General features: G+C 41.4%; 1 protein-coding gene across 6 annotated transcripts in view; it reads left to right on the top strand.

The window, feature by feature from the left end:
- Positions 1–24,816, top strand: part of EFCAB11 (EF-hand calcium binding domain 11) — a 157,286-nt gene that overhangs the window by 62,434 nt on the left and 70,036 nt on the right. The window contains exon 6 of one of the 6 annotated variants that reach the window (XM_060620522.3): positions 21,024–21,117. The exons of 4 other annotated variants lie outside the window; for them this stretch is intronic. In XM_060620522.3, the coding sequence (XP_060476505.3) occupies positions 21,024–21,102 (79 nt within the window). In that variant the 3' untranslated portion in view covers positions 21,103–21,117. Of the gene's footprint in view, positions 1–13,785; positions 13,877–21,023; positions 21,118–24,816 lie in introns of those variants that run through there. One more of the 6 variants, XM_078447919.2, reaches the window with a different exon arrangement.

Raw genomic sequence — 24,816 nt, 5'->3', positions numbered from 1 at the left:
GGCTCAGTCAGTTAAGTGTCCAACTCTTGATTTTGTCTCAGGTCATGATTTCATGGTTCATGAGATCGAGCCCCACATCGGGCTCCACCCTGAGTATGGAGCCTGCTTCAGATTCTCTTTCTCCCTCTTTTTATGCCCCCCCCAATAAATAAAATTTTTAAAAACTTTAAAAAAAAGAAGGCATAAGCTAATTACTTACTTTCATGTGATGTAAAAGCATATTGTCAGGAAATAGTGATATAATTTAATGAACATGTCACTGACTTTCAACTTTTTAATTTCATCTATTATTTATGAGAGAAACAGTACAACATTTTCTGTTTTCATCAAGGTATTATATCTAAAAACCGCTTTTCTTGAACTTGTCTTCAAGATTTATTAACATGCATTTTTACTATACTTACATCAAGTATAAAATAATTATGTTTGACTGCTGATGGGTCTCCAAGGCCGCCACCACCAGGTTTGATGATTCACTGGAAGAGCTCAGCATATAATTTATTTACGGCTACAATTTGTCACAGGAAAAGGATACAAAGCAAAATTAGCAAAGGGAGAGGCACATGGGGTGTAGTCCAGGGGAGACCAGGTGCAAGCTTTCAAGGGTCCTCTCTCAGTGAAGTCACACCAGACATGCTTAATTCTCCCGATGGCAAGTTGTGACCACATGCGTCAGGTGTTGCCAACCTGGGAGGCTCATTCAAGGCTCAGCATCCGGGAGTTTTATCGGGATGATTATGCAAACAGTCTCTACCTGGCGTGTACCAAAATTCCAGAATCCCGGAAGGAAAGCATGTGTTCAACCTAAACCATATTGTTGCACACGTTGTTGTAAGCACAGCGATCCACTCTTAGGAGTTGATGTTGGTGAGAAACTTCTGGAAATCCAAGTTCCCAGATGCCAGCCAAGGGCTATCCTTATAAGCAGGAGAGTAATCAACTCTTTTTTTGCACACAGACTTACGGCTAAAGTTTTTAAAGCACTTGCTATGTGGCAAGCACTGTTCTTTATTCATTTCATCCCCACAACAACCGTTTCCTGGGTGAGGAACTGAGACACAGAGAGGTTAAGAAACTTGTCCACGGTTGCACAGCTAATACGTAGTAAATCAGTATTCAAACTCGGGTTTTAGGTTCTGTGACTTATCAAATGTTTTATGGTGTGTGTTTTCTCGTTTTCATTTTGTCCCACCTCATGGATAACATGTTTCACACATTTCCATAAAACTGTCATTAAAAGAAATTGTCTTCGGGGTGCCTGGGTGGCTCAGTCGGTTAGGCGGCCGACTTCGGCTCACGTCATGATCTCGCGGTCCGTGAGTTCGAGCCCCGCGTCGGGCTCTGTGCTGACAGCTCAGAGCCTGGAGCCTGTTTCGGATTCTGCGTCTCCCTCTCTCTGACCCTCCCCTGTTCATGCTCTGTCTCTCACTGTCTCAAAAATAAATAAAACGTTAAAAAAAATAAAAAAATAAAAAATGAAAGAAATTGTCTTCATATAACCTCTTTTATTCTTCAGTGTTGCTTCATGGCTCTTAATTTTTAGGTTTGAAAAATCATTCTCCTTATCATACACAAACCTTTCTTTATCTCCTAAGCTTTTCTCAACCTTTGTGTTTCTGGATTAGAGGATCTGAATCAGTTTTGTTCCATATCCCTACAGACTGCCTGTTTGGTCCTTGACCACTAATTTAGTTCCACTATTCTTTCTATACCTCCTTTTGGTATCTTCTGGGCTGTAGCAGTTAGGACTGCCAACAAAGGAGGTACCACTGCACCATGGTTTATGAACAAAGCCAGGGCAGTATTTTCAGCATTTTATTTCCCTCCTTGTAATTCTCATCATTGTGCTAGCCATATTGTCTACTCAGGAGATTGGACAGTGACGTAGAGAATGGTCTTTAAATGCCCCTAGATGACCATCTGGGATATAGATGATAACTGGCATGACTGATGGAGCTTGCCTCTCTGGAAGTGTACTTTAGATTATTTCTTTTCTGACTGAAATGAAGAGATCCACTATTTATATCCGTTCCCAAGAAAATACATTATAGCTTCAAGAAAAGTTGGAGTGTTAACACATGTGCTGAAATATGATACAGATGTTTAATGTCCTACCGTAATATTATTTCACTGTTCAGAATCACCTGCTTTTTTGATCCCTGCCTAAGCCTGCTTGTTTTATTCCATAACACCTGTTCCCAAGAATATATTTACAGCCTGTTGTCTTTTCTAAATGGTTGGTACATATGTTAGGAAAAGGTTGAGTTTTACCAGTGTCATTCAGTAAATACCTTAAGGATTCCTTATTATTTATTTTCAGTGATTCTATTTCAGTATCATGCTGTAATAATTGTTTTCACTTAAATACCACATCAGAAGTGTTGATATATGACTGAGCTGTGAAACTTATTTAAATATTCATGGATAGGAAACAAATTATTTCTAGTTTTAACTTTTTTAAAAGAATCGTAAAACTTGCAAACTACTGCATGATAATAAATGTCCTTCTATTTCTATAGGCTTAGAAAGCTTATGTCTATTTTGTTAATGCTAATGTGGTCTCAGACATCTAGACACCTTTGCTATCTTCTATTCAGGTCTTTGCAGTTGTGGTTCCCTGTTTAAACATTGCATTAGCAGGAGCACTTGGGTGGCTCAGTCAGTTAAGCATCCAACTTCGCCTCAGGTCATGATCTCGCAGTTTGTGAGTGAGCTCGAGCCCCGCGTCGGGCTCTGTGCTGACAGCTCAGAGCCTGGAACCTGCTTCAGATTCTGTGTCTTCCTCTCTCTCTCTGCCCCTCCCCTGCTCACGCTCTGTCTCCGTCTCTCTCAAAAATAAAATAAACATTAAAAAAAATTTAAACATTGCATCAACAGTAAAGGCCTTCCCTGTCCAAAGTGACTTTGCCCTGCCTCCCCTCCTCACCACTCTACTAAATCTCTACTACTGGTGTTATAGCATTCACAGCACTTACCAATCTCTGACACTATCTCTTCTCATTGTTTGTTTCTCACAGTTGAATATGAAATGATGTTATCTATTCTATCTTGATTACCTCTGGAGGTTCAAGTTAGCACAAAGCACATGGTGGCTTAGTTCTTGTTGAATGAATCAGTGAATTTGTTAAAAACCACAGAAAAATAAGTTATGTACCCATAACCAGTAAAGAAATCGAATTAGTAGTCAAAAATCTCCAAAAAAACAAGAGTCCAGGGCCAGATGGCTTTACAGGGGAATTCTACCAAACATTTAAGGAAGAGTTAACACCTATTCTCTTGAAACTGTTCCAAAAAAAATAGAAATGGAAGGAAAACTTCCAAACTCTTTCTGTGAAGCCAGCATTACCTTGATTCCAAAACCAAAGATCCCACTAAAAAGGAGAACTATAGACCAATTTCCTTGATGAACATGGATGCAAAATCCTCAACAAGATATTGGCCAACCAGATCCAACAATACATTAAAAAAATTATTCATCACGACCAAGTGGGATTTATACCTGGGGTGCAGGGCTGGTTCAATATCCACAAAACAATCAATGTGATTCATCACATCAAGAAAGGAAGGGACAAAAACCACATAATCCTTTCAATAGGTGCAGAGAAAGCATTTGACCAAATATAGCATCCTTTCTTGACAAAAACCTTTAAGAAAGTAGGAATAGAAGGATCATACCTCAAGATCATAAAAGTCATATATGAAAGATCCACCGCTAATATCATCCCCAATGGGGAAAAACTGAGAGCTTCCCCCCTAAGGTCAGGAACATAACAGGGATGTCCACTCTCACCACTGTTATTCAACATAGTATTGGAAGTCTTAGCCTCAGCAATCAGACAACACAAAGAAATAAAAGGCATCCAGATTGGCCAAGAGGAGGTCAAACTTTCACTCTTCACAGATGACATACTTGATATGGAAAGCCCAAAAGATTCCACCAAAAAACTGCTAGAACTGATCCATGAATTCAGCAAAGATGCAGGATATAAAATCAATACACAGAGATTGATTGCATTCCTATACACCAACAGTGAAGCAACAGAAAGAGAAATTAAGGAATTGATTCCATTTACAATAGCACCAAAAACCGTAAAACACCTAGGAATAAATCTCACCAAAGAGGTTAAAAATCTATACACTGAAAACGATAGAAAGCTTATGGAAGAAATTGAAGAAGACACACACACAAAAAAGGAAAAATATTCCATGCTCCTGGATAGGAAGAACAAATATTGTTAAAATGTCAATACTATCCAAAGAAATCTATATATTCAATGCAATACCTATCAAAATAGCACCAGCATTCTTCACAGAGTTAGAACAAACAATCCTAAAATTTGTATGGAATCAGAAAATACCCCAAATAGCCAAAGCAATCTTGAAAAAGAAAACCAAAGCAGGAGGCATCACAATCCCGGACTTCAAGCTGTATTACAAAGCTGTAATCATCAAGACACTATGGTACTGACACAAAAACAGACACTCAGATCGATGGAACAGAATAGAGAACCCAGAAACAGACCCACAAACATATGGCCAACTAATCTTTGACAAAGCAGGAAAGAATATCCAATGGAATAAAGACAGTCCCTTCAGCAAATAGTGCTGGGAAAACTGTACAGCAACATGCAGAAGAATGAGCCTGGACCACTTTCTTACCCCATACACAAAAATAAACTCAAAATGGATGAAAGACCTCAATGTAAGACAGGAAGCCATTAAAATCCTCGAGGGGAAAGCAGGCAAAAACCTCTTTGACTTTGGCCGCAGCAACTTTTTATTCAACACCTCTCCAGAAGCAAGGGAAACAAAAGCAAAAATGAACTATTGGGACCTCATCAAAATAAAAAGCTTCTGCAGAGCGAAGGAAACCATCAGCGAAACTAAAAGGCAACCAACCAACAGAATGGGAGAAGGTATTTGTAAATGACATACCAGATAAAGGGTTAGTATCCAAAATGTATAAAGAACTTATCCAACTCAACACCCAAAAAAACAATCCAGTGAAGAAATGGGCAAAAGACATGAATAGACACTTCTCCAAAGAAGACATCCAGATGGCCAACCGACACATGAAAAAATGCTTAATATCACTCATCATCAGGGAAATACAAATCAAAACCACAATGAGATACCACCTCACACCTACCAGAATGGCTAACCTTAACAACTCAGGCAACAACAGATATTGGTGAGGATGCGGAGAGGATCTCTTTTGCATTGCTGGTGGGAATGCAAACTGGTGTAGCCACTCTGGAAAACAGTATGGAGTTTCCTCAAAAAACTAAAAATAGAACTACCCTGCAACCCCGCAATTGTACTACTAGGTATTTATCCAAGGGATACAGGTATGGTGTTTCAGAGGGGCACATGCACCCCAATGTTTATAGCAGCACTATCAACAATAGCCAAAGTATGGAAAGAGCCATCGATGGATGTCCATCAATGGATGAATGGACAAAGAAGATGTGGTATATATATATATACACAAAAAGAATGAAATCTTGCCATTTGCAAATAGAACTGGAGGGTATTATGCTAAGTGAAATTAGAGAAAGACAAAAATCATATGACTTCACTCATGAGGACTTTAAGAGACAAAACATGAACAAAAGGGAAGGGAAGCAAAAATAATATAAAAACAGGGAGGGGGACAAAGCATAAGAGACTCATAAATTTGGAGAACAAACAGAGGGTTACTGGAGGGATTGTGGGAAGGGGGATGGGCTAAATGGGTAAGGGGCATTAAGAAATCTACTTCTAAAATCATTGTTGCACTATATAGTAACTAACTTGGATGTAAATTAAAAAAAGAAATTAAATAAAATGGTTTAAAAACAACAACAAAAATAAGTTATGTTAGATATGATATATGATCTTTATCATTCAAACATGTAAGATTTTCTTTGGGTTTCTTAGAACTCAAAAAGAGTATCCAGACTGACATTGGATTTGGGTTCCAATAAGCAACTAATGAAAAAATAAATAATGGTTCTATTTCATTTGTAGGCTTGGTTAAGTTTTCTGATGCTTTGGGCTCTGAGGATTGTGTATTTGTCATAAATTGTCAAATCTATTTTAAACTGGGACTCCTACCAAATTTCAAGATACCAAGTGCATGCTTTCATTTTTTGTGTGTGCTCATTATAAATATATTAAACACAGAAAGGTATAGATAGTAATGCAATGTAACTCTTGTGCGTCAGTCACCTAGCTTTATCCAGTCTTAACATTTGCCATGTTTACTTCAGATTTTTAAAAGAAATAAAATTGTACATGTAGAGTTGAAAATCCCTATGCATCCTTCCCTGATTCTTTACCCTTTCTCTCTAAAGTGAACTGTGATACTCTATATTTTGGTATTTATCAATCTTGTACATGTTTAATACAACTGCATAGATATTTATCCGTAAACAATATGTTATCTTGTTTTGCATGTTTTCCAGTGTTATATACATGGCATTGTATTGTTCATAGCCAAGATCTTGATTTTTTTCGCCCAACATTAAGTTTTTGAGATTTGTCAATAATACATGTAGCCCTTGGAGTTCATGCATTTTCATTGCTATATAAAACCTCCCTGAAAGATAATTCTACATTTTATTTATACACTTTCCTATGGATGGACATTGATACTGTTTTTAGTGATTTGCTATTTCAACTAAATGCTACAGTTTAGCGTTCTTTACCTTTCCACTTACTCACATGTGGAAGAATTTCTCAAGGGCAGTGCTTTACAATCTTTTTCACCTTATTGCCCTCATAGACAATAAGAGTAATTATAAGACACATTTATGTAGACAAGTTGCTTTTGACTGAAGGCAGACTGCCTGCCTGCCCAAGAAGAAGCTTTGGGGCTCAATATGTTGTCACACCTGTAAACCATCTCTGGCGTGGCCTAGGGTGGTGGTCTTTGTATTTCTCTAAACGAATTCTTAAAAACAGTGTACTTCCTTGTTCATTTTTAAGATTGATAGCCAAAACTTTTTAAATGTTTGCCAAGCATATAACTTCCAGTGTATTGTAAATACTGACATTTCAAAATAAAACTGTTGTATCACCCTTAAGTGTATCCAGTGGAATCTAAGTATCATTGTGATTTGAAACTCATCACTTTTCCCTCAAAAATGTGTGAACAAACATTTAAAATGATGTGAACAGATTCTTCTTTAACAATGTGAAGATTTAGATTCTTCTTTTTGAACTCCTGTTTCCATTTTTTTCTCCCACTAAATTTTACCCTAATGTAAATTTTTTTCATTGCTTTAGTTCTCTTTCACTTCTAATTTTTAAAAATGAGCCTTCTTAAGGTATAATTTACATATCACAGAATTATATTAATAGGTGTACAGTCATATGAGTTTTGACAAATATATATATAACTGTGTAACCAGCCCCACAATCGGCATATGAAATTTTTCTATTCCTTTGAGTTCCCTACCTCTCCTCCCAAACTCTGGCACCACCAATCTTATTTCCATCCTTGTGTTATTGCCTTTTCCAGACTGTCACATAAATGGAGTCGCACAGTCCTCTCTTGTATCGGTTTCTCTCACTTCACATAATGCGTTTGAACTTCACCCCTGTCGTCGCATGTGTCAGTGGTTAGTTCCCTGTAATTGCTGAGTCACGTGCTATTGTATGACTTCTACTACAGCTTGACACTGGGTCGTTTCCAGTTTGGGGCATTTATGAAAAATGCTGCTATGAACATTTGCGTTCCAGTTTTTGTTTGGATGGTTGTCTTTGTTTCTTTGGGGTTAACTAAGGCTGTTTCTGAGTCACGTGATAGGTTTATGTTTTAATTTTATAAGAGACTGGCAAAGCATTTTGTATTCTTACTAGCGAGATATAAGATTGCCAGTTGTTCATTGTTGCTGGCACTTGGAATTGTTAATTTTTTATTTTGTTTTGTTTTTTAGCCATTTCTAATAGATGTATAGTGGTATCTCTGTGTACTCTTAATTTACACTTCCCTCATGACTTAAACAATTTTTCTTGTTTTTGTTGGCCATCCATATCTCTTGTAATGAAGTAGATGTTCAAATCTTTTGCCCATATTTAAAAGAAAATTTTAAGTACTAAGTTGTAAGAGATTTTAACATATGCCAGATACAGGCTCAGTCTATGACTTTTATTTTTGTGTCCCTGAAGCCACCCGGGTATCCCTAAAAGACAGAAGTCTTTTATTTTGAAGTCCAAGTTATCAATTTTCAACTGATTCATGATTTTTTTTTTTTGGTTTTAGATTTTAGAAATCTTTGCCTAATGCCAAGAGTGATGGTTTGAACTTGGCTAGGCCATACTTCCCAGTTTTTGATCAAACAGCAGTCCAGATATTGCTGCAAAGATATTTGTAAGATGTGATTACCATTTAAATCTTTACAGGGTCACCTGGGTGGCTCTTTTGACTTAGCATCTGACTCTTGATTTTGGCTCAGGTCATGATCCCAGGGTCTTGGGATTGAGCCCTATGTCAGGCTCCACACTGAGCGTGGGGCCTGCTTAAGATTCTCCCTCTCCCTCTTCCTCTGCCCCTTTCTCCTGCTCATGTGCTCGCTCTCTCTCTCTCTCTCTCTCTCAAAATAAAAAAATAAAATTAAAAAATAAAAAAAACATTTAAATCATTAGACTTTGAGTAAAGCAGATTACCCTTCATAATGTGAGTGGGCCTTATCTAATCACTTGAGGAACATAAGAAAAAAGACTCAGGTCCTCCAAGAAAGGTTTCTGCTTCTAGACAGCCTTTGGACTTTAGAGACTGTAACATTAGCCCTTCCCAGGTCTTTGTTATTTTACACTGGTCTGTTTGTCCTCTTGCCAATAGCACACTCTCCTAATTATATACCTTTTTAATAAGTCTTGATAATCTGGTAGCATAACTTTTAGAGCTTTGTAATTTCTTTGGAATTGTCTTGACTGTTCTTAACTCATTGTGTAAATTTTCAAGCTTACATTCTTAACTACTGTGTTCTATTGCCTCATAAGTAATACTTGTTTCATTTTAGTGAAATAGCGAAGATAACCAAGCTGACTAATCCCCAAGCCTGTTCTCTTAATAACTACACTAACTGCCTCTCAGTAAGCCATAGAGTTTATAGATAGTTATAGCTGGCATGTTTCTATCATTTGTTTCCTTTTAAGTAGTTAACATTTTTTTCCATTTTATTATTTAGTTGTTATTATCATTTTTCAACTTATAAACCACCTTCAAAAGAAAAAAGTGGAAGTAAATTCTCAGTTTAGGATCAATTTGAAATATGAGATCCTTTGATTATGAGGTCCGTTAATAATTTGAGTTCTTTCACTTGGTTATGCAATCCAGCATTCAAGAGAAAGGAGTCCTACAATAAATATTAAGAAAGATATACTTACAAAATTTAGAATAAACAGAAATAAAAATGATTATTAATAGGCCAGATGTGAAACAGAATAGACCAGTAGTAACCTGTATACCCATACACATGTCTGACATTTCTGATAGAAAAAGTTTGTTCCAGGGAGTTTGTATATATTGAATCTTGTTTAAAGCTCTTCTGTAACTCTGTGACATCCCCGTGTCATAATAGGAAAAGAAGTATCACTTGTCTCTTTTTAGAATTAGAACAGCAAGGGTCGCCTGGGTGGCTCAGTCAGTTAAGCATCGGACTTCGGCTCAGGTCATGATCTCACAGTTGATGAGTTCAAGCCTCACATCGGGCTCTGACAACTCAGAGCCGGAGCCTGCTTCAGAGCCTCTGTTTCCCTTTCTCTCCTCCTCTCCAGCTTGCACCCTCTCTCTCTCAAAAGTAAATAAACATTGGAAAAAAATATTTTAGAATTAGAATAGCAAGGCCTTATAAGGTTATGGCCAGATTGAGTCAAGCTGAATATTAGGGAACCCTGAATCATAAACCCATCCACATCCTTCTTAGAAATCACTGTCAGGGGCACCTGCATGACTCAGTCGGTTGAGCAACCGACTTTGGCTCAGGTCATGATCTCACAGTCTGTGAGTTCAAGGCCCTGCGTCAGGCTCTGTGCTGACAGCTCTGAGCCTGGAGCCTGTTTCAGATTCTGTGTCTCCCTCCCTCTCTGCCCCTCCCCACTCATGCTCTGTCTTTGTCTCAGAAATAAATAAACATTAAAAAAATGCTAAAAAATAAATAAATAAATAAACAAACAAATAAATAAATAAATAAAAGAAACGAAATTGTTGGGGCGCCTGGGTGGCTCACTCAGTTGAGTATCTGACTTCGGTTCAGGTCATGATCTCATAGTTCGTGAGTTCGAGCCCCATGTCGGGCTCTGTGCTGACAGCTCAGAGCCTGGAACCTGCTTCAGATTCTGTGTCTCTCTCTCTCTCTCTCTCTCTCTCTCTCTCTCTCTCTGCCCCTCCCCCGCTAGTGTGCGTGCGCTCTCTCTCTCTCTCTCTCTCAAAAATAAATAACATTAAAAAATATTTTTAAAGAAATAATGGTCTCTAACAATAATAATAGGAACAAGAGTCCGTATGAGGCCACCAGTATAAATTAGCCTCATTTGGTAAAGGTGACGCATACTCTGCATTCTTCAAAAATATTTATTCAGACATGTATGTAAAAAGAAAATTATGGTACGTGTTTGTAACTAATTGAGGTGTTCGGGTTTTTTTTGGTTGCTTGGTTTGGGCGGGGGAGCTTTTTTTTTTGGCAGTTTACCGTGGCTAAATAAATTAAATACATTATAGGTCATTGCAAAATTGAACAAATTTACGTTGAGTTAGTGATGCGGTTTTATCAGATTATACCATAATTGATATTATAAGAGAGTAACAGGTGCCGGGGTACTGAGACGAACCGACATCCGAAACAACAGAAGTGATCAAAGGAAAATAATAAGAAATGACCTAAATTTCATCAAAGAAGAGGTGTCTTTCTAATGTCTTTAAATACAAATGAAAGTAGTAAGACAAAAAGGAGAGACTAACAAAGAGAAATAGTCCTGTGAAATGAGTCTGGCCACCAGAGCTTAACAAAAACAATAGAGCATAGACAAAATGGGGGTAAGTATTGAATACACTAGCCCCTGAGTCATGATCAAAGGACAGGAAGATGGGTGTTTTGGCAAAAAGAAAGGTCAAAAGAAAGCAGAAAGTGCAGTTGAGGTCAATTCAAATGAGGTAAAGGAGTAGAGGAAAATAATACCAAGTGGGCCATGTTCAAAGGTAATGAATGTATATCCTACTGTTGTGCACATCGCTTAGCAACAAGCAATTGAAAAACAGAATGAAGAAGGAAGTACAAAAAGCAATTAAGGAAAGAAAAGAGGCATACGCCTTGTGAAGTAATCAGGTACAAGATGAAAATGAGAAAAGCCAAGATGAAAAGTGAATTCAGACCTCAAAAAAGGTTAAGATAAATACTCACATTTGTTAATTGTCTCTTGGGTCAGCTAAAAAAAATAAAGTTAGACACTGAATGGTAATAACCATTAAAATAACTGCCCAATATAGATGTATTGATTGCCACCAAAAATATACTCCATATTCTTTCTATAAAACATTGAAAATACATTTAGATATTCATATGGTTTAATATTTTAAGAAAGTATATCTTAATTTAGTACAACAAAAGCTGATCTGTGAAAATGATTGTTTCAAAAATATTATTTAGGAAGGCATTTGGCAATGATTCCTGTCTTTCATTTTATTATTTCAGATACGGATGTTGCTTTGTACATATCTAATACCTTATTTAAAATATTTGGACAGTAGGTAGCCTCCAACATGTTTGTAAAGTTCAAAAGTACCTTTATGTAAATAATAGCTTCTAAAGGCCAGTAGACGCATTTAAAAATAAGCAAATAAATCAATTCATCCCATATTCGGTAGGGAAAATAGAACACATTTCCAATATATAAATTTAGATTTGACCTGTAAACACTGAAAGCAATACAAACTCAAAGACCACAGTTACCACAGGGTTCATCTGGTGGAAGATACTGTCTCAAAGTATTCTTCAGAGCTATCTTCTAGTCTGTCCCAACTGCAAGCTAAAATGTGTCTTCTGACTTTTGAAAGAGCAGACTCTCCAGGCTTTTTCTTCCCCACCCATGAAGGAAGTGATCAGCATTCCACAGTGATGGAGAGAAGGCACAGACTTAATTACAGACATACAAACGATTGCACAAAAAAAATGGCAATAATCAGGCTCTTTTTATTATTGAGTTTTGGGACCTGAATGTCATCACTCATGGTATAGCATAACAGCCCTTTCTGCCAATTAGAGTCCTTACTGCTCACTGTTTGGAGAGTGGTAAATTAAAGTGCACAGTTGGCTCTCAAAACAGTTCCTCAATGTCTTAATACATGAAGGGGTGCCTTTTGAGACACTCTGTTTTTCAGCTAGTACTCAAAATTTACCCATTGCTGAAGCTGAGTACTTCTAATTACAGCAGCAGATCAAAACAACTGCTATACCCTTTCATAGAGTAAAATACCGTATCATTAAGTCTGAGACACATTGATTCTCGGGCACCATCATATTATGTACCCCTAATGAAAGAAGAAATTCTGCCCATTAAACCATGACACAATGCTAAGATACCAATGATTGTAAAGTGCATCACAATTTGAGAGATTTTTAAATTGTGGAAAAGGTGTCCTGAGAAGCAAAGGAATCAGATAATATGCACCTTAAGCCCAAACAAACATTTCATAGCCACCTGGTTCTGAATTGTTTTCAGGTTTTGTGTATTAAATCCTGTCTCCACCCAGTTTACTTTACTCTGCCCTTTAAAACCCTCTTCTTGGCCTCGTTACCTTATTTCCCTGGATGTAACTTTGACTTCGCTCAAAGAGAGTTTTGGTCACCTCCCTGGAGAGCTGGTCTCTGACCCTTCAGTCACACAGCCTTTCCTGACCTAGCTCAGCCTCGTTAGAGGGTGTAGACGTGCACTGTGGACGCTCACCAGGCTCTTTCTTTCCTTGCGAGCAGAACCTGGGTATCAGGGGATGAAGACCCAGGGCCCCCATCTCTACACAGCCGTGGTAGAACTTCCATTCCGGGTAGGTCACGCTCCCTCTAAATGCCTGGCGTTGTGAGGGTGGCAGAGGCTGCAACAATGGCAGGTCACTGCAGACAAGGAATTTGCAGCGTCGTGGGAGAGTAAACGCACAGAGAGCAACTAGAATTCACCCAGTTTTGGCCATGAGGGGCAACACCGCTAGGGGATAAAGTTCCTCTCCACCTCCTTTGTGATTTACCGTCCCTCTCTTCTTTTCCTCTGACCCAGCTTACCCCTTCACAACATCGGATGGCTGTGATCTCCCTCACCCTGCAGAGTAGCCTGTGTGGAATGATCCACCAGCGGGCTACCTCCACCCATAAACACTCTTTGAAAAGGAATTTGCTCTCATTCAAATCAGCCACTCCAAACAGGAGCAGGAGCAACTCACTGTAAGGATGACATCAGAAGTCTTGGAGAGATAACATGTCAGAGAGGCCCAGCACCCTCTGACCTTCGTGTATGACCTCTGCAGCCCCCATTTGCTCAGTGGCTCCACTCCCTCCCTTTCTGCAGCACCAGCACCACTGCTACTGGTAATAATAGGACCCCCTCTGGAGCCGGCATTACCTCCAGCTCCAACTCAGCCAAGGGTGATCTGTGCTTGCTGTGTTCATTTCCCCAGTCTCTTCATTGCTCAACTCAGTACAGCGTGGCTTCCACCTCTGAGAGCTCTGCTGAATGACTTTGCGGAGTTCACCAGTAATCTCCTAATTACCAAATTCAAGGAATACTCTCTAATCTCCGACCTCTTTTCAGCCTTCACCCTGGTGACCACGCCCTCCCTGGAACATCCTTTTCCACCGGTACGTGACAGTGCTCATTCCTGCACTTGGTCCTACTGTATCCTTTGGTGGCTGTATGGGACCTTTGGGTCTGCCTGTATGACCCTTCCAATTGTTTCCCCTTTACCAATCTCCTTCCTCTGGGAGATTTCATTCACAGTCTTCCCTTCCATGTGGAAGACCCCCCCCCCCCCCCCCCAGCTCCATGTCTTTATCACAGTCCTGTTTTCTGAATTCCAGCCCTATAGCTTTCTCTACTGCTAAACATCTCTCTTTCTGGATGTCTCCATCGACCCCTCAAACTCCACATGTTCTAAGTGCTTTCTGTTGTCCTCCCCTTCAGACCTGCTGATCTTTTCTTGTATTACTCTTCCTGGTTCACAATATCACCATCTATCCAGTTACCCACTCCAGAGTCCTCTAAATCAATTTCCTCCCTTGACCACTTAAAACCAACTGGTCATCAGACTTGGTCTATTCTACCACCCAGGTCTGTCTCAGATTATTTTCCTCCTCACCATCCTTGATCCATGCTGTGCTCACTTGCTGGAACAAATGCCACAGACTGGGTGGCATAAGCAACCAAAATTTATCTTCTTACCATTCTGGAGGCTGGAAGTCTGAGATGAAGATATCAGCGGGGTTGGTTTTTTTCTGAGGCCTGTGTGTTTGGCTTGCAAATAGCTGTCTTCTCTGTGTGTCTTCTCATCTTCTCTTTGTGTGTCTGTGTCCTATTTTCCTCTTCTCGGGATACCAGTCATAATGGATTAGGGCCACCCTAATGACCTCACTTTAAACTAATTAACCCTTTAAAGATCCTATCTCCAAACAGAGTCACGTTCCGAGGTACTGACATTGAGGACTTCAACATGAATTTTAGGGGACACAATTCAGCCCATAGCACATGCCCTCATCATGTCCTTACAAGCTAATATGTGCTCTCTTAATTAGTTTCCCTACTTCCAGTATCCTTTCCCTTCTAAAATATCCTCCATACCACCATCAGAAAGATTATTCTGATTTCAGATGTGAGCACATGAGTCTCTTTGCTTCAAACTCTTTAATGGCTCCCAGTTACATACAGTATAACCTCTAGATTCCTTCAAAGGGCATTCTTCCATGATCTGGTTCAGCCACTGTCCTATTCATATAGTACTCCAACCACTCTGAAATATTTAAAGTTCTCTAAAGGTTTTAGACCTGCACCTCTGCCTTTGTACATGTAGCACTCTGTATCTGGAATATTCTTAATTACCTCCCTCTGGCCATCTCCAACTCATTTTTTTTTTATTTTCTTTTTTAAATGTTTATTCTTGAGAGACAGACAGAGCATGAGCAGGGGAGGGGCAGAGAGAGAGGGAGACACAGATTCCAAAGCAGGCTTCAGGCTCTGAGCTGTCAGCACAGAGCCCAACACGGGGCTCAAACCCACGAACCACAAGATCACGACGTGAGCCAAAGTTGGATGCTTAACCGACTGAGCCACCCAGGCACCCCTCCAACTCCTTTAAGACTCCATGCAGGTAGCACATTCTGTAGGAAGTGGTGCCATAGAGTAACCTGGAGGAGATACGTCAAATAGCCAATAGTACAAGCTGAAGGAAAATGTTAATATATGAAAAAGCATCTCTTTCATATGAATGTAATAAAAAAGAATATGTTAAATGTAAATTAAGCTAGTTGTTATAGACTTTTCTCATTCTGCAGAGCCCCCGGAGCTTTCCTAAAGGACAGATTAGGAAACTTTCGTCTTCCTTTTCATCATGTACTTAGCCATCAGCTCAGGACCCTCATCGTACTTAATGACTTCCTGACGCCTTCCTAAATCTGGAGTGCCATCCAAAGGGTTGTGGTGAAGTTCAGCGCACTCCCTCTCAGCAGCCTCTGTCCTTTAGCTCTAGACAGTAACAATGCAGCGTTCCCCCAGCTTTTCTGAAAGTATGAGCACAAATTGCAAGAAATGCAGTACACATTGGGAGATGTCAGTACATTAGGAGTGACGTGAAAAATCTGATGGAGTCAGGGGGAACAGGTGGACATTGCAGGATAACATAAAGGGGAGGTCAGTCCGTTAGTAATGCAAGGAATATGATGGACTTAAAGAAAAGGTATAAATTACAGGGTAATGTAAAGAAGAGGTCAGTACATTAGTAACATGGGAAAACTGGCAGATTTGGGAGGAAAGAGTGCAAATTGTAGGATAATGCACGGTAGTGGCTTCACTGCAATGGTGAGCTTCCATCCTATCAAGGAGGCCCGCTGGCCATGCAGCCACTCCTAGAGCTTCCGCTATTTTTATGGTTCCGTCTTACAGCAGAGCTTTGTGTCTTTTAGAACTCTTGATTAAACTCCAAGCTAATATTACAGAGAAAAATCATTATTCTGGCCTAATAGAGGAAAAAACAGAATGATTCCTTCCACACTTCTGAATGCCTGAACCTATAAACCTCGTATTTGTCAACTCTAATAAACACACCCCTTTTGGGGGGGGACCCTTCGCTGCACACAGACACACATTCCTCCAAGAGGCTTTATGAACAGGACTGCCATTTCTGGGCTCAAGATAGAATTTAAAACCATCATATAATAAAACTCTTAAAGAACAATTTTAAAGCATAACAGATAATGAGAGACTATTCTCAGTGGACCTCTCTTGTTTTGAAACATCTTGCGAGTGGGGCGCCTGGGTGCTTCAGTCGGTCGGGTGTCCGACTTCGGCTCAGGTCATGATCTCGCGGTCCGTGAGTTCGAGCCCCGCATCAGGCTCTGTGCTGACAGCTCAGAGCCTGGAGCCTGTTTCAGATTCTGTGTCTCCCTCTCTCTCTGACCCTCCCCCGTTCATGCTCTGTCTCTCTCTGTCTCAAAAATAAATAAACGTTAAAAAAAAAAAAAAAAAAAAAAGAAACATCTTGCGAGTGAGGCACTGACTTTCCTTTTTCCAGAATATCTTTTCAAAGGTGTTTGGATAGCGAACAGGCTTAGAAGATAGAGTCAGGGTCTTCCTCCAGAACAAAAGGTAGGCATGCTTATCAACCATTTAAAAAGAAACGGGCTCCCTCAACTCAGGCTTCCCCTTCCGTAATGCAGCCCTCCATATGTGTAGGCACCCATCTGGGCCCATCTGCATCATCCCATAGGACTCGGGGTAAAGGGAACCGACACAAATGTGCTGACCCCCGTGCCGCTTGGTGCCATAGGTAATGGAGTCCTTTGTCTGTGAGCCAGTAATCATGGGTCCGCTGCCAGCATCCATGAATCTGTGGCAAGGCTACCTTGCTAGCTTGCAGGGAGGCTGAATTCCCAGGCCCTTCACAATTTTTAACAGTTTGATCAACAGTTTAACGGTTTGGGATGCTGACTGTGACGTGGCTTTCTGGAAGAAGGAGGAGGAAATGATGGTCTCTAATGGGAGTTGAAGAAAGTCCATGGGAGTTAGTAGCAATGTGTTGACCAAATTAGACGGGCAACCAGGCAATAATGATCCTCTGCTTTGTAACTTGTTAACGAAGAGGACTGGGGAGGCGGTGGCAGTACAGTTATGGAGACAGTGTCTGGGTTGCCGCTGACTCTCTTCTGGGCAAGAGGACGTCTCACCAATATGGTGGGCCGCCTTGAGTCTGCTCGGTAGTAATGACTGATGCAAAGATTCGTATTGAGTGGGCAGAAAGTTCTACTCCTTTTTCAGACAACACCTACATAGACTGAGTGAGAATGAAGGGAAATTTGTGAGTGCTCTAGGCAGAGGCCAAGAGTAAGTGGCCTTAGAACTTTGGCTCATTCTCTTGGGAGATAAGGAGCAGGGCACATAATGCCTGTTAAGGAAGAATGGCAACAGCCAAGCCATATTATGGCTCTGCTTCTCTTGCATTCTATGGTGCAAACGTAGATCCATGAGGAGATAAGGTCTCAAAGTTTTTGCATTGTTTAGCCAACTAATTGACATATATTTAGAGGTCCCTATTTGGAAAATAGTTATTTTGAAAAACAAGGGAATGATACATGCAAAATTCAGGAGAGCAGTTTCTTCGGAAGGTGAGGCACAGGGCTGAGATCAGGAAGCACCTCACAGGTAGCTACAGCAACGTTGGTCATTTTCTAGTTAAGTTGGGGATGAGTTTGCACGTTTGGGTTTTATTATCATGCTTCATAAGGCAGTTATTTGTCACATATATTTACTCTTTGTTCCAAGAATTACATGGTACATTTTGGCAATACGCTGAGTTTGTAATTAGAATTACTGGATTTCTATGGATTACGTAACAGCTGTTAGATTTCTGTGTGGATATTTGTAGGGTGGAGGTTAATGTCTTCCCATAAGATCCCTACAGCATCCAACAGGAAAAGGGTGTATCTACATACCGTAGTGGGAGAAATTCTGGAGAGGTTCAATGTTTTTTTACCTTTTTGGATAATAGGTCCTGAGATTACAGTGACCCCCCTCATCCGCGTATTCACTGTCTACGGTCTTAGTTACCAACACTCCCCCGCAGTCCAGAGGCAGATGGTCCTCCTGATGTGTCTTCAGAAGGTCAGTAGCAGCCTCACGCTACATCTCGGCGCCTGTGTCCTTCACCCCCCTCCCCTCCTCACGTACGCATTTTGTCCTCTCACATCACCACAAGAAGATCCATTACAGCACAATAAGGTATTTTGAGAGAGAGACCACATTCACCTAACTTTCATTACAACGTTTTAATTTTCTATATTATTAGTTATTGTTGCTACTGACATACCCCATTTTATCGCACCTTGCTTTATTGCACTTTGCAGGTATTGCTTTTTTTTTTTTTTTTTTTTAATAAATTGAAGGTTTGTGGCAACCCTGGATCAAGCACGTCTATTGGCGCCATTTTTCCAACGCCATTTGCTCACTTTGTTTTGGTAATTCTCGTGCTATTTCAAACTTTTCCATTATTACTGCTGTAGAGATCTGTAATCCGTGATTACAACTTGCGGAAAGCTCAGTTGATGGTTAGCATTTTTAGCAGTAAGGCATTTTAAAATTAAGGTGTAGACATTGGGCTTTTTGTGTTGTTGTTGTTGTTTTTTCGACATAATGCTATTGCACCCTTAACAGACTACAAGTAGAGTGCACGTGTAACTTTTATGTGTACCGGGAAACCAGAGTTCATTTCACTTGCTTTATTGTGATACTGGCTTCATGGCGGTGGTTTGGAACCAAACCCACAATATGTCCGAGGTATGCCTGTAATCTCTTACTGTGCCTGCTTTATAAATTAAACCTTATCATAGGTACGTACGTGTAGGAAAAAAACAGTGTGCATAGGGTTTGGTATTACCTACCGATTTAGACACCCGTTGGGGTCTTGGAACGTGTCCCCCGTGGGTAAAGAGGGACGGTTGCGTTGCAGATTAAGTGCTCGCGTATTTGCTTAAGCTAAGACTAATTAGAAATTATTTTAGTTTGAGGTCTAATTCTAGATACAGTTCATTTTCATCTTTCCTAAAAACGGCTTGTGAGTGCTTTCTATATTTATAGTGCCGAGGGGACATTGCCCAGGCATTTGAGAAATTGGGAAAATATTATGTGTACTCTACCAACATCTCTGTCCTTGGGGATTGGGGAAGCCTGTCTTATTTCCCTTCCAAATTCTGTCTGCTATAGAGTCAGGACAGAGAAGAGTTCTTTGAACCTGCTCAGGAGGCCAAACTCTAAGGAGAATTTTGTGCCTCCGGTGTCTTCCGAGAATGAGTGCAGCGCGTTGCTGACAGCTTCGTCTACAACGAGGCTTCCGGGAACCTCATCCCTTACCACATGTGTGAGGACTGCACACTCCTTGGTCTGGCTGACCTTGAGGGTCAAGACACTGATTTCTTTGTGAGGTCACCTTTAGGATCTTGTCATCATACTAGCTAAATATTTTATCGCCTACTATAAACCAAATGCTGTTGGCACTTTGTTTCATTTATTCTGTACATCAACCTGTGGTGGCTGTTATCATCCCCCCTATTCTATATTGAAGCAGAGCTTTGACATCTGACTCTTTTAAAAAAGAATTTCTTTTAATGTTGATTTATTTTTTTGAGAGTGAGAGACAGAGCACGGGTAGGGGAGCGGCAGAGAGAGAGGGAGCCACAGAACCCGAAGCAGGCTCCAGGCTCTGAGCTGGCAGCACAGAGCCCAATGTGGGGCTCGAACTGACAGACCGTGAGATCATGACCTAAGCCAAAGTCGGACGCTCAAGCCACTGAGCTGCCCAGGCGCCCCGAAGCACAGCTTTGGGATAGACGAGGTGACTTTTCATGTTCTCCTCACCAGAATGCAAACTAGGTCTTGTAATACTTGTGCTTTAGCAATGCCAGAGCCTTGTCATTTAATTTGCTAATTCTAATAATATCCTGTGAGTGTACAGGCTTTTCCATTCTGATGGAAATCAGAGTGCCGTAAGACACAGCGATCGGAAGTGGTGTGGTAAGGACAAGTGGGCCAACCTCTGTAGCCTCTGGGCAGGGGGGAGGCTACGTTGGGGGTTGCTGAGATCCTATCACCCCTCTTTTTAATGAATGCCATTAAATTCATTTCCTTCTCATCAAAACAGTGTCATCAGTATCTGGATGGCTAATGTTTTGAGATAAGCAGGATTTAACATTCCTAAAGTGTGAGCGGGGGGAGGGAACAGGCACATGAGGGATATTTTTATTTTGCTGAGGATGGTTTTATTTCCTCACCATGCTGGAATGAGACCAAGTGTCCCCAAGTTTGTTTCTATAAGAAAGCAAGCAGCATTTGAACAGTGCTTGGTTTCTGATACTCTCGTGAGTAGCGTGAAGGTCCTTTCCTCCTGATCCCTATGAGGGAACTCATTTACTTTAAGTGAAATGAGTATCAAAGGCAGAGTTTAAAGTGTCTGTATCCTTGGCTTGCAGATTTGTCTTTATTTGGCTACCGAAAAAATATCAAATAAAGACTTTAATCTGACCCACAGAATACTTAAAACACGGCACTGCAGTGAAAGATAGCAGGAGTGAGCCTCCCCCAGGAGGCCCCCCAGGCTGGTGATGTTGTTGAAGGTGAGTGCTCGGTGCCTGAGAACCCAGGAGGAGAACCCCCAGTTACAGTAGATTCAGGAGAGCATTTTACAGAAGACAGCTCACTGCCTAATTCTGTGGAGTGATTTTCTCTTGATATATACTTACACGTGCCTCATTTTGGTAGGGCTTGATGCAAAACCAAAATATCTTTCCTTGTAGGAAGAATATTTCACGTCATAAGCTCTTCCCGAGGACCACACAATCTCGTACACGGTCACTGTTGAAATACGATGCATAATTTGAAGTGCAGGCCACCCCATCCTACAAATACATGAAGGCCTTGGACGGTGATCAAAAAGAAAAAAAAATGTGTTTCAGTCCTTCTGGGCTTCTCCTCAGGGCCAGTTCTCCAATTCAGTGGCCACATCACACGCCGTGGATCCACCAGCTAAACAGTTGCTTACGGCACACTGTTCACGGACATAGCGGAGAGTTTTCCCCTTTGGAAGAAACAAAGTATCGTCCCCAGCTAAGAATGGGTTGGTTCCCAAGGTTTGGGGAAGTTGAATCTGGAACCTGGAACGTAATACCCAGAGAGTGTAATAAAATGGTGCTTGATTTCCCAGGCTAGCCCACCAGGCATCTTTAATTCCTAGTGTGGTTGACCCATACCCTCAAGCCTGTGTGTCCTGTTGGTGTTAAAATACAGAAAGATAAATACAAAAAAAAAAAAAAAAAAAAAAAAAAAAAAAAACAGAAGGAAAGGGGCGCCTGGATGGCTCAGTCGCTTGAGTGTCCAACTTTGGCTCAGGTCATGGTCTCGCAGTTCGTGGGTTCAAGCCCCGCATTAGGCTCTGTGCTGACAGCTCAGAGCCTGGAGCCTGCTTCAGATTCTGTGTCTCCCTCTCTCTCTCTGCCCCTCGCCCCCTCATACTCTGTTTCTCTCTCTCTCAAAAGTAAACAAACGTTGGGGCACCTGGGTGGCTCAGTCGGTTAAGCGTCCGACTTCGGCTCGGGTCATGATCTCATGGATTGTGAGTTTGAGCCCCACGTCGGGCTCTGTGCTGACAGCTCAGAGCCTGGAGCCTGTTTCGGATTCTGTGTCTCCCTCTCTCTCTGCCCCTCCCCTGTTCATGCTCTGTCTCTCTCTGTATCAAAAATAAATAAAACATTAAAAAAATTTTTTTTAAAAAGTAAACAAACATTAAAAATTTTTTTTTAATAAGATACAGAAGGAAAAGGAGGCACAGTCTCTCCTCTGCCTTTCTGGGCTCTAGGGTCACCCTTTCTTTGTTGTCCTCATACCTCAGAGATCTCCAGTGTCCTTGTATCATGGTGTTCCAAAATCACCAGCTGCTTGTTCTCCACTCCCCACCCCCTAATTTCCTCATTTTAGCTGATCTCAGCTGGATGGTAGTAGGGATGTATTTTGATTAAACTAATTCACACTGAAGTGTGCATGACTGATAGCCCCTTAATCCTCCCAAAGGCCTTTGCATTATTAAGGGAAAATGCTTATTAAATTAAACAAGTATAGATTATTCAGGACCTAAAATAAAGTGAAAGAAAAGATTAAGGCAGAGCAAGGGACATTATGTTGGGATGTAACCTGGAAGAAGGGCTCAGCATGGAATTTGCTCCCTGGGGCTAGCTTCCCTAAGCCAGTCCTGCTTTTTATCACTTCTTTCTTTGTGCTGCTTCTGAACTCAATAGTTCCAGGAAAGGCCAAGTGTTAATATAGTAAGGCAGCAGTAGAAGCTGCATTGCTGGAGATGAGGTTTGGAGAGTGGGCTGGGGAGGGCCAGAGCACTGGCTGAGGACATAAATGACCAAGTGACTGTAGGTATGAATTATGTGCAAGGCATGGACACTGGCCTAAGCAAAGAGACTGAGGCATCACACTAAATAGAGATCGTGAGATCATTCAGCATATTCAGGGCCTGTCAACTGGCAACGAGCAAGTAGCCCTGTTTCTGCCTTCATACTTAGGTACAGCCTATTCAGGAGAGTAGACCTTAGGTAAATAATCACACAAAAACTAGGCCATCACACATCTGTCCCCCTGCCACATTAGATAAAGCAAAGGCTATCATGACCGCCTGTAAGTGGGGGCCCTGATGGACATGGGGGTTGCATGGCTTTCCCAGTGGGAGGCGGGTGTTTCAGGAAAGGCTTGGGGTCAAGTCAGGGCAGCCACATGAAGAGGGTGGGGAGAGCATCTCAGGGAGAATGCACAGGGTGCATAACATCCATGTTCCAAATTGGAAGGAGCCCCCAGGGGAGGCTTGGAGAGGCAGGACCCGTGGGCTCAGGAGCCCAGAGAGAGATCAGCGCTGGTCGCCAAGTGTTGTAGCCATGTCTGGGGCTTGGAATCTCAAAGGTCTGAGGTTTGACTTCAAGCTTTTAAGCAAAAGAGTGACCCCCACACATAGAGCATGTGGCCCTGACTCTACACGTAACTGAAGTTTAGAGAAGGGAAATCTATTCGTGGATTTAAAAAAAAATTTTTTAAGGTTTATTATTTATTTTTGAGAGAGAGAGAGACAGAGTGTGAGCAGGGGAGGGGCAGAGAGAGACACAGAATCCAAAGCAGCTCTAGGCTCTGAGCTGTCAGCACAGAGCCCGACGCGGGGCTCGAACTCACGAACCGGGAGATCATGACCTGAGCTGAAGTCGGAGGCTCAACCGACTGAGCCACCCAGGCATCCCTACTCGTGGATTAAAATTAAAATCTGAAGGGAGCACAGGACATGCTGTTGTTGTGTGATTTGTAATTTGAGGGGTGCCCATCAAGGCCCCCACTTCAAAATATCTTTCCAATCACTCCTGACACAGTGTCTAAAATCCTGTAATTTAAAACTCAGGTTCCCTAACAACCAAGGTTTAGGCATAAGGTGACATTAAAAAAAATTGTTCAGAACCCTAGTCATCCTTTTCTAAAGTGCCTTTTTCTTCTCTCTGTGACATCTCCTCCTTCAGATGCCCAGAGCTCATCTGTCAGTCTGTCAGTCAACACAGGATTTCAAGAAAGGACCCGATAGAACTTACATGAACTTTATGATGCAATTTTCAATCGGTCTGTTGCCTTCTCCTAGCATGTAAATGTGCAACCCGTTGTAACTCAAATTGCCTTAAGTGATAAATGAAATCTGTTGGTTCACACAACTGAACCCAGCAGAGGTGAGATGGGCTTGGGTGTAATTTTATCGAGGCTGGGGCTCTGCTCTGGATCTCTAGGATTCTTCCGCCTTGCCCTTCCTGCCCCGTGTCCACTGTGATTGGTCTGATGCCCTTGTACTGACTGCAGTATCTCCAACCTTCACAGCCACCGCATCACCAGCCTGAGCTGCGAGCTGCTCTCCTCGGGAGGGTCGGAAGTCCTGGGCTTCTCCCTGAGGTGGTGGGACCCCCCTGAACCAATTATGAGGATCAGGAGTGTTTGCTAATCTGAGAACCAGTCACTGTGAGCAAGGGGGTGGCATTCTGCTGATAGCACCCCTGGAGCTGTGGGCCGGATCCTTCCCCCCTAAATCCCAGGGCTGCTAGATATCAGCAGTGGGGCAGGGTCAAGTGTGGTCTAAGACAGTGCCAGACAAAGCTGATGGCCCAGGGGTGTTTCTGTTTTAAACTTTTTGTCTACTTGTAGAATGTCAGAGCACTGTGGGCATCAGCAAGCAGATGGGAAGGGAATTGTTTTTAGAGTGGGCGTTGGGGCCATCTAAGGGTCCTTTGTCCTGACATTCAGTCACCAATCTTCTAATATGGCTCAGGTTATCCAGTGAGTGTTGTCTGTGACATTCCTGTGCTGTAAGCATTTGAGCTCAGGTGTCTGTGACCTTCAAAGAGGCTAAGTGTGTGGCTGTGGTAGATGGAGTTCAAAAAAGATGTAGATCCTGTTTGTTTAGGACAATTATGCATTATTTAAAACTATTTTTAAAAATTACAGTGTTCCTCATTGGATGTGTTAGAATAACTTCATAAACTGGAGTTTGGCAGGAGGGGAGGGAGGTGC

Source organism: Panthera onca, chromosome B3 (genome assembly GCF_046562875.1).
Source record: "Panthera onca isolate mPanOnc1 chromosome B3, mPanOnc1 haplotype 2, whole genome shotgun sequence".
In the NCBI taxonomy this organism is placed as follows: Eukaryota; Metazoa; Chordata; class Mammalia; order Carnivora; family Felidae; genus Panthera; species Panthera onca.
Note: the sequence above shows the minus strand (reverse complement) of the source record. Positions and strands in the feature narration are given on the sequence as shown.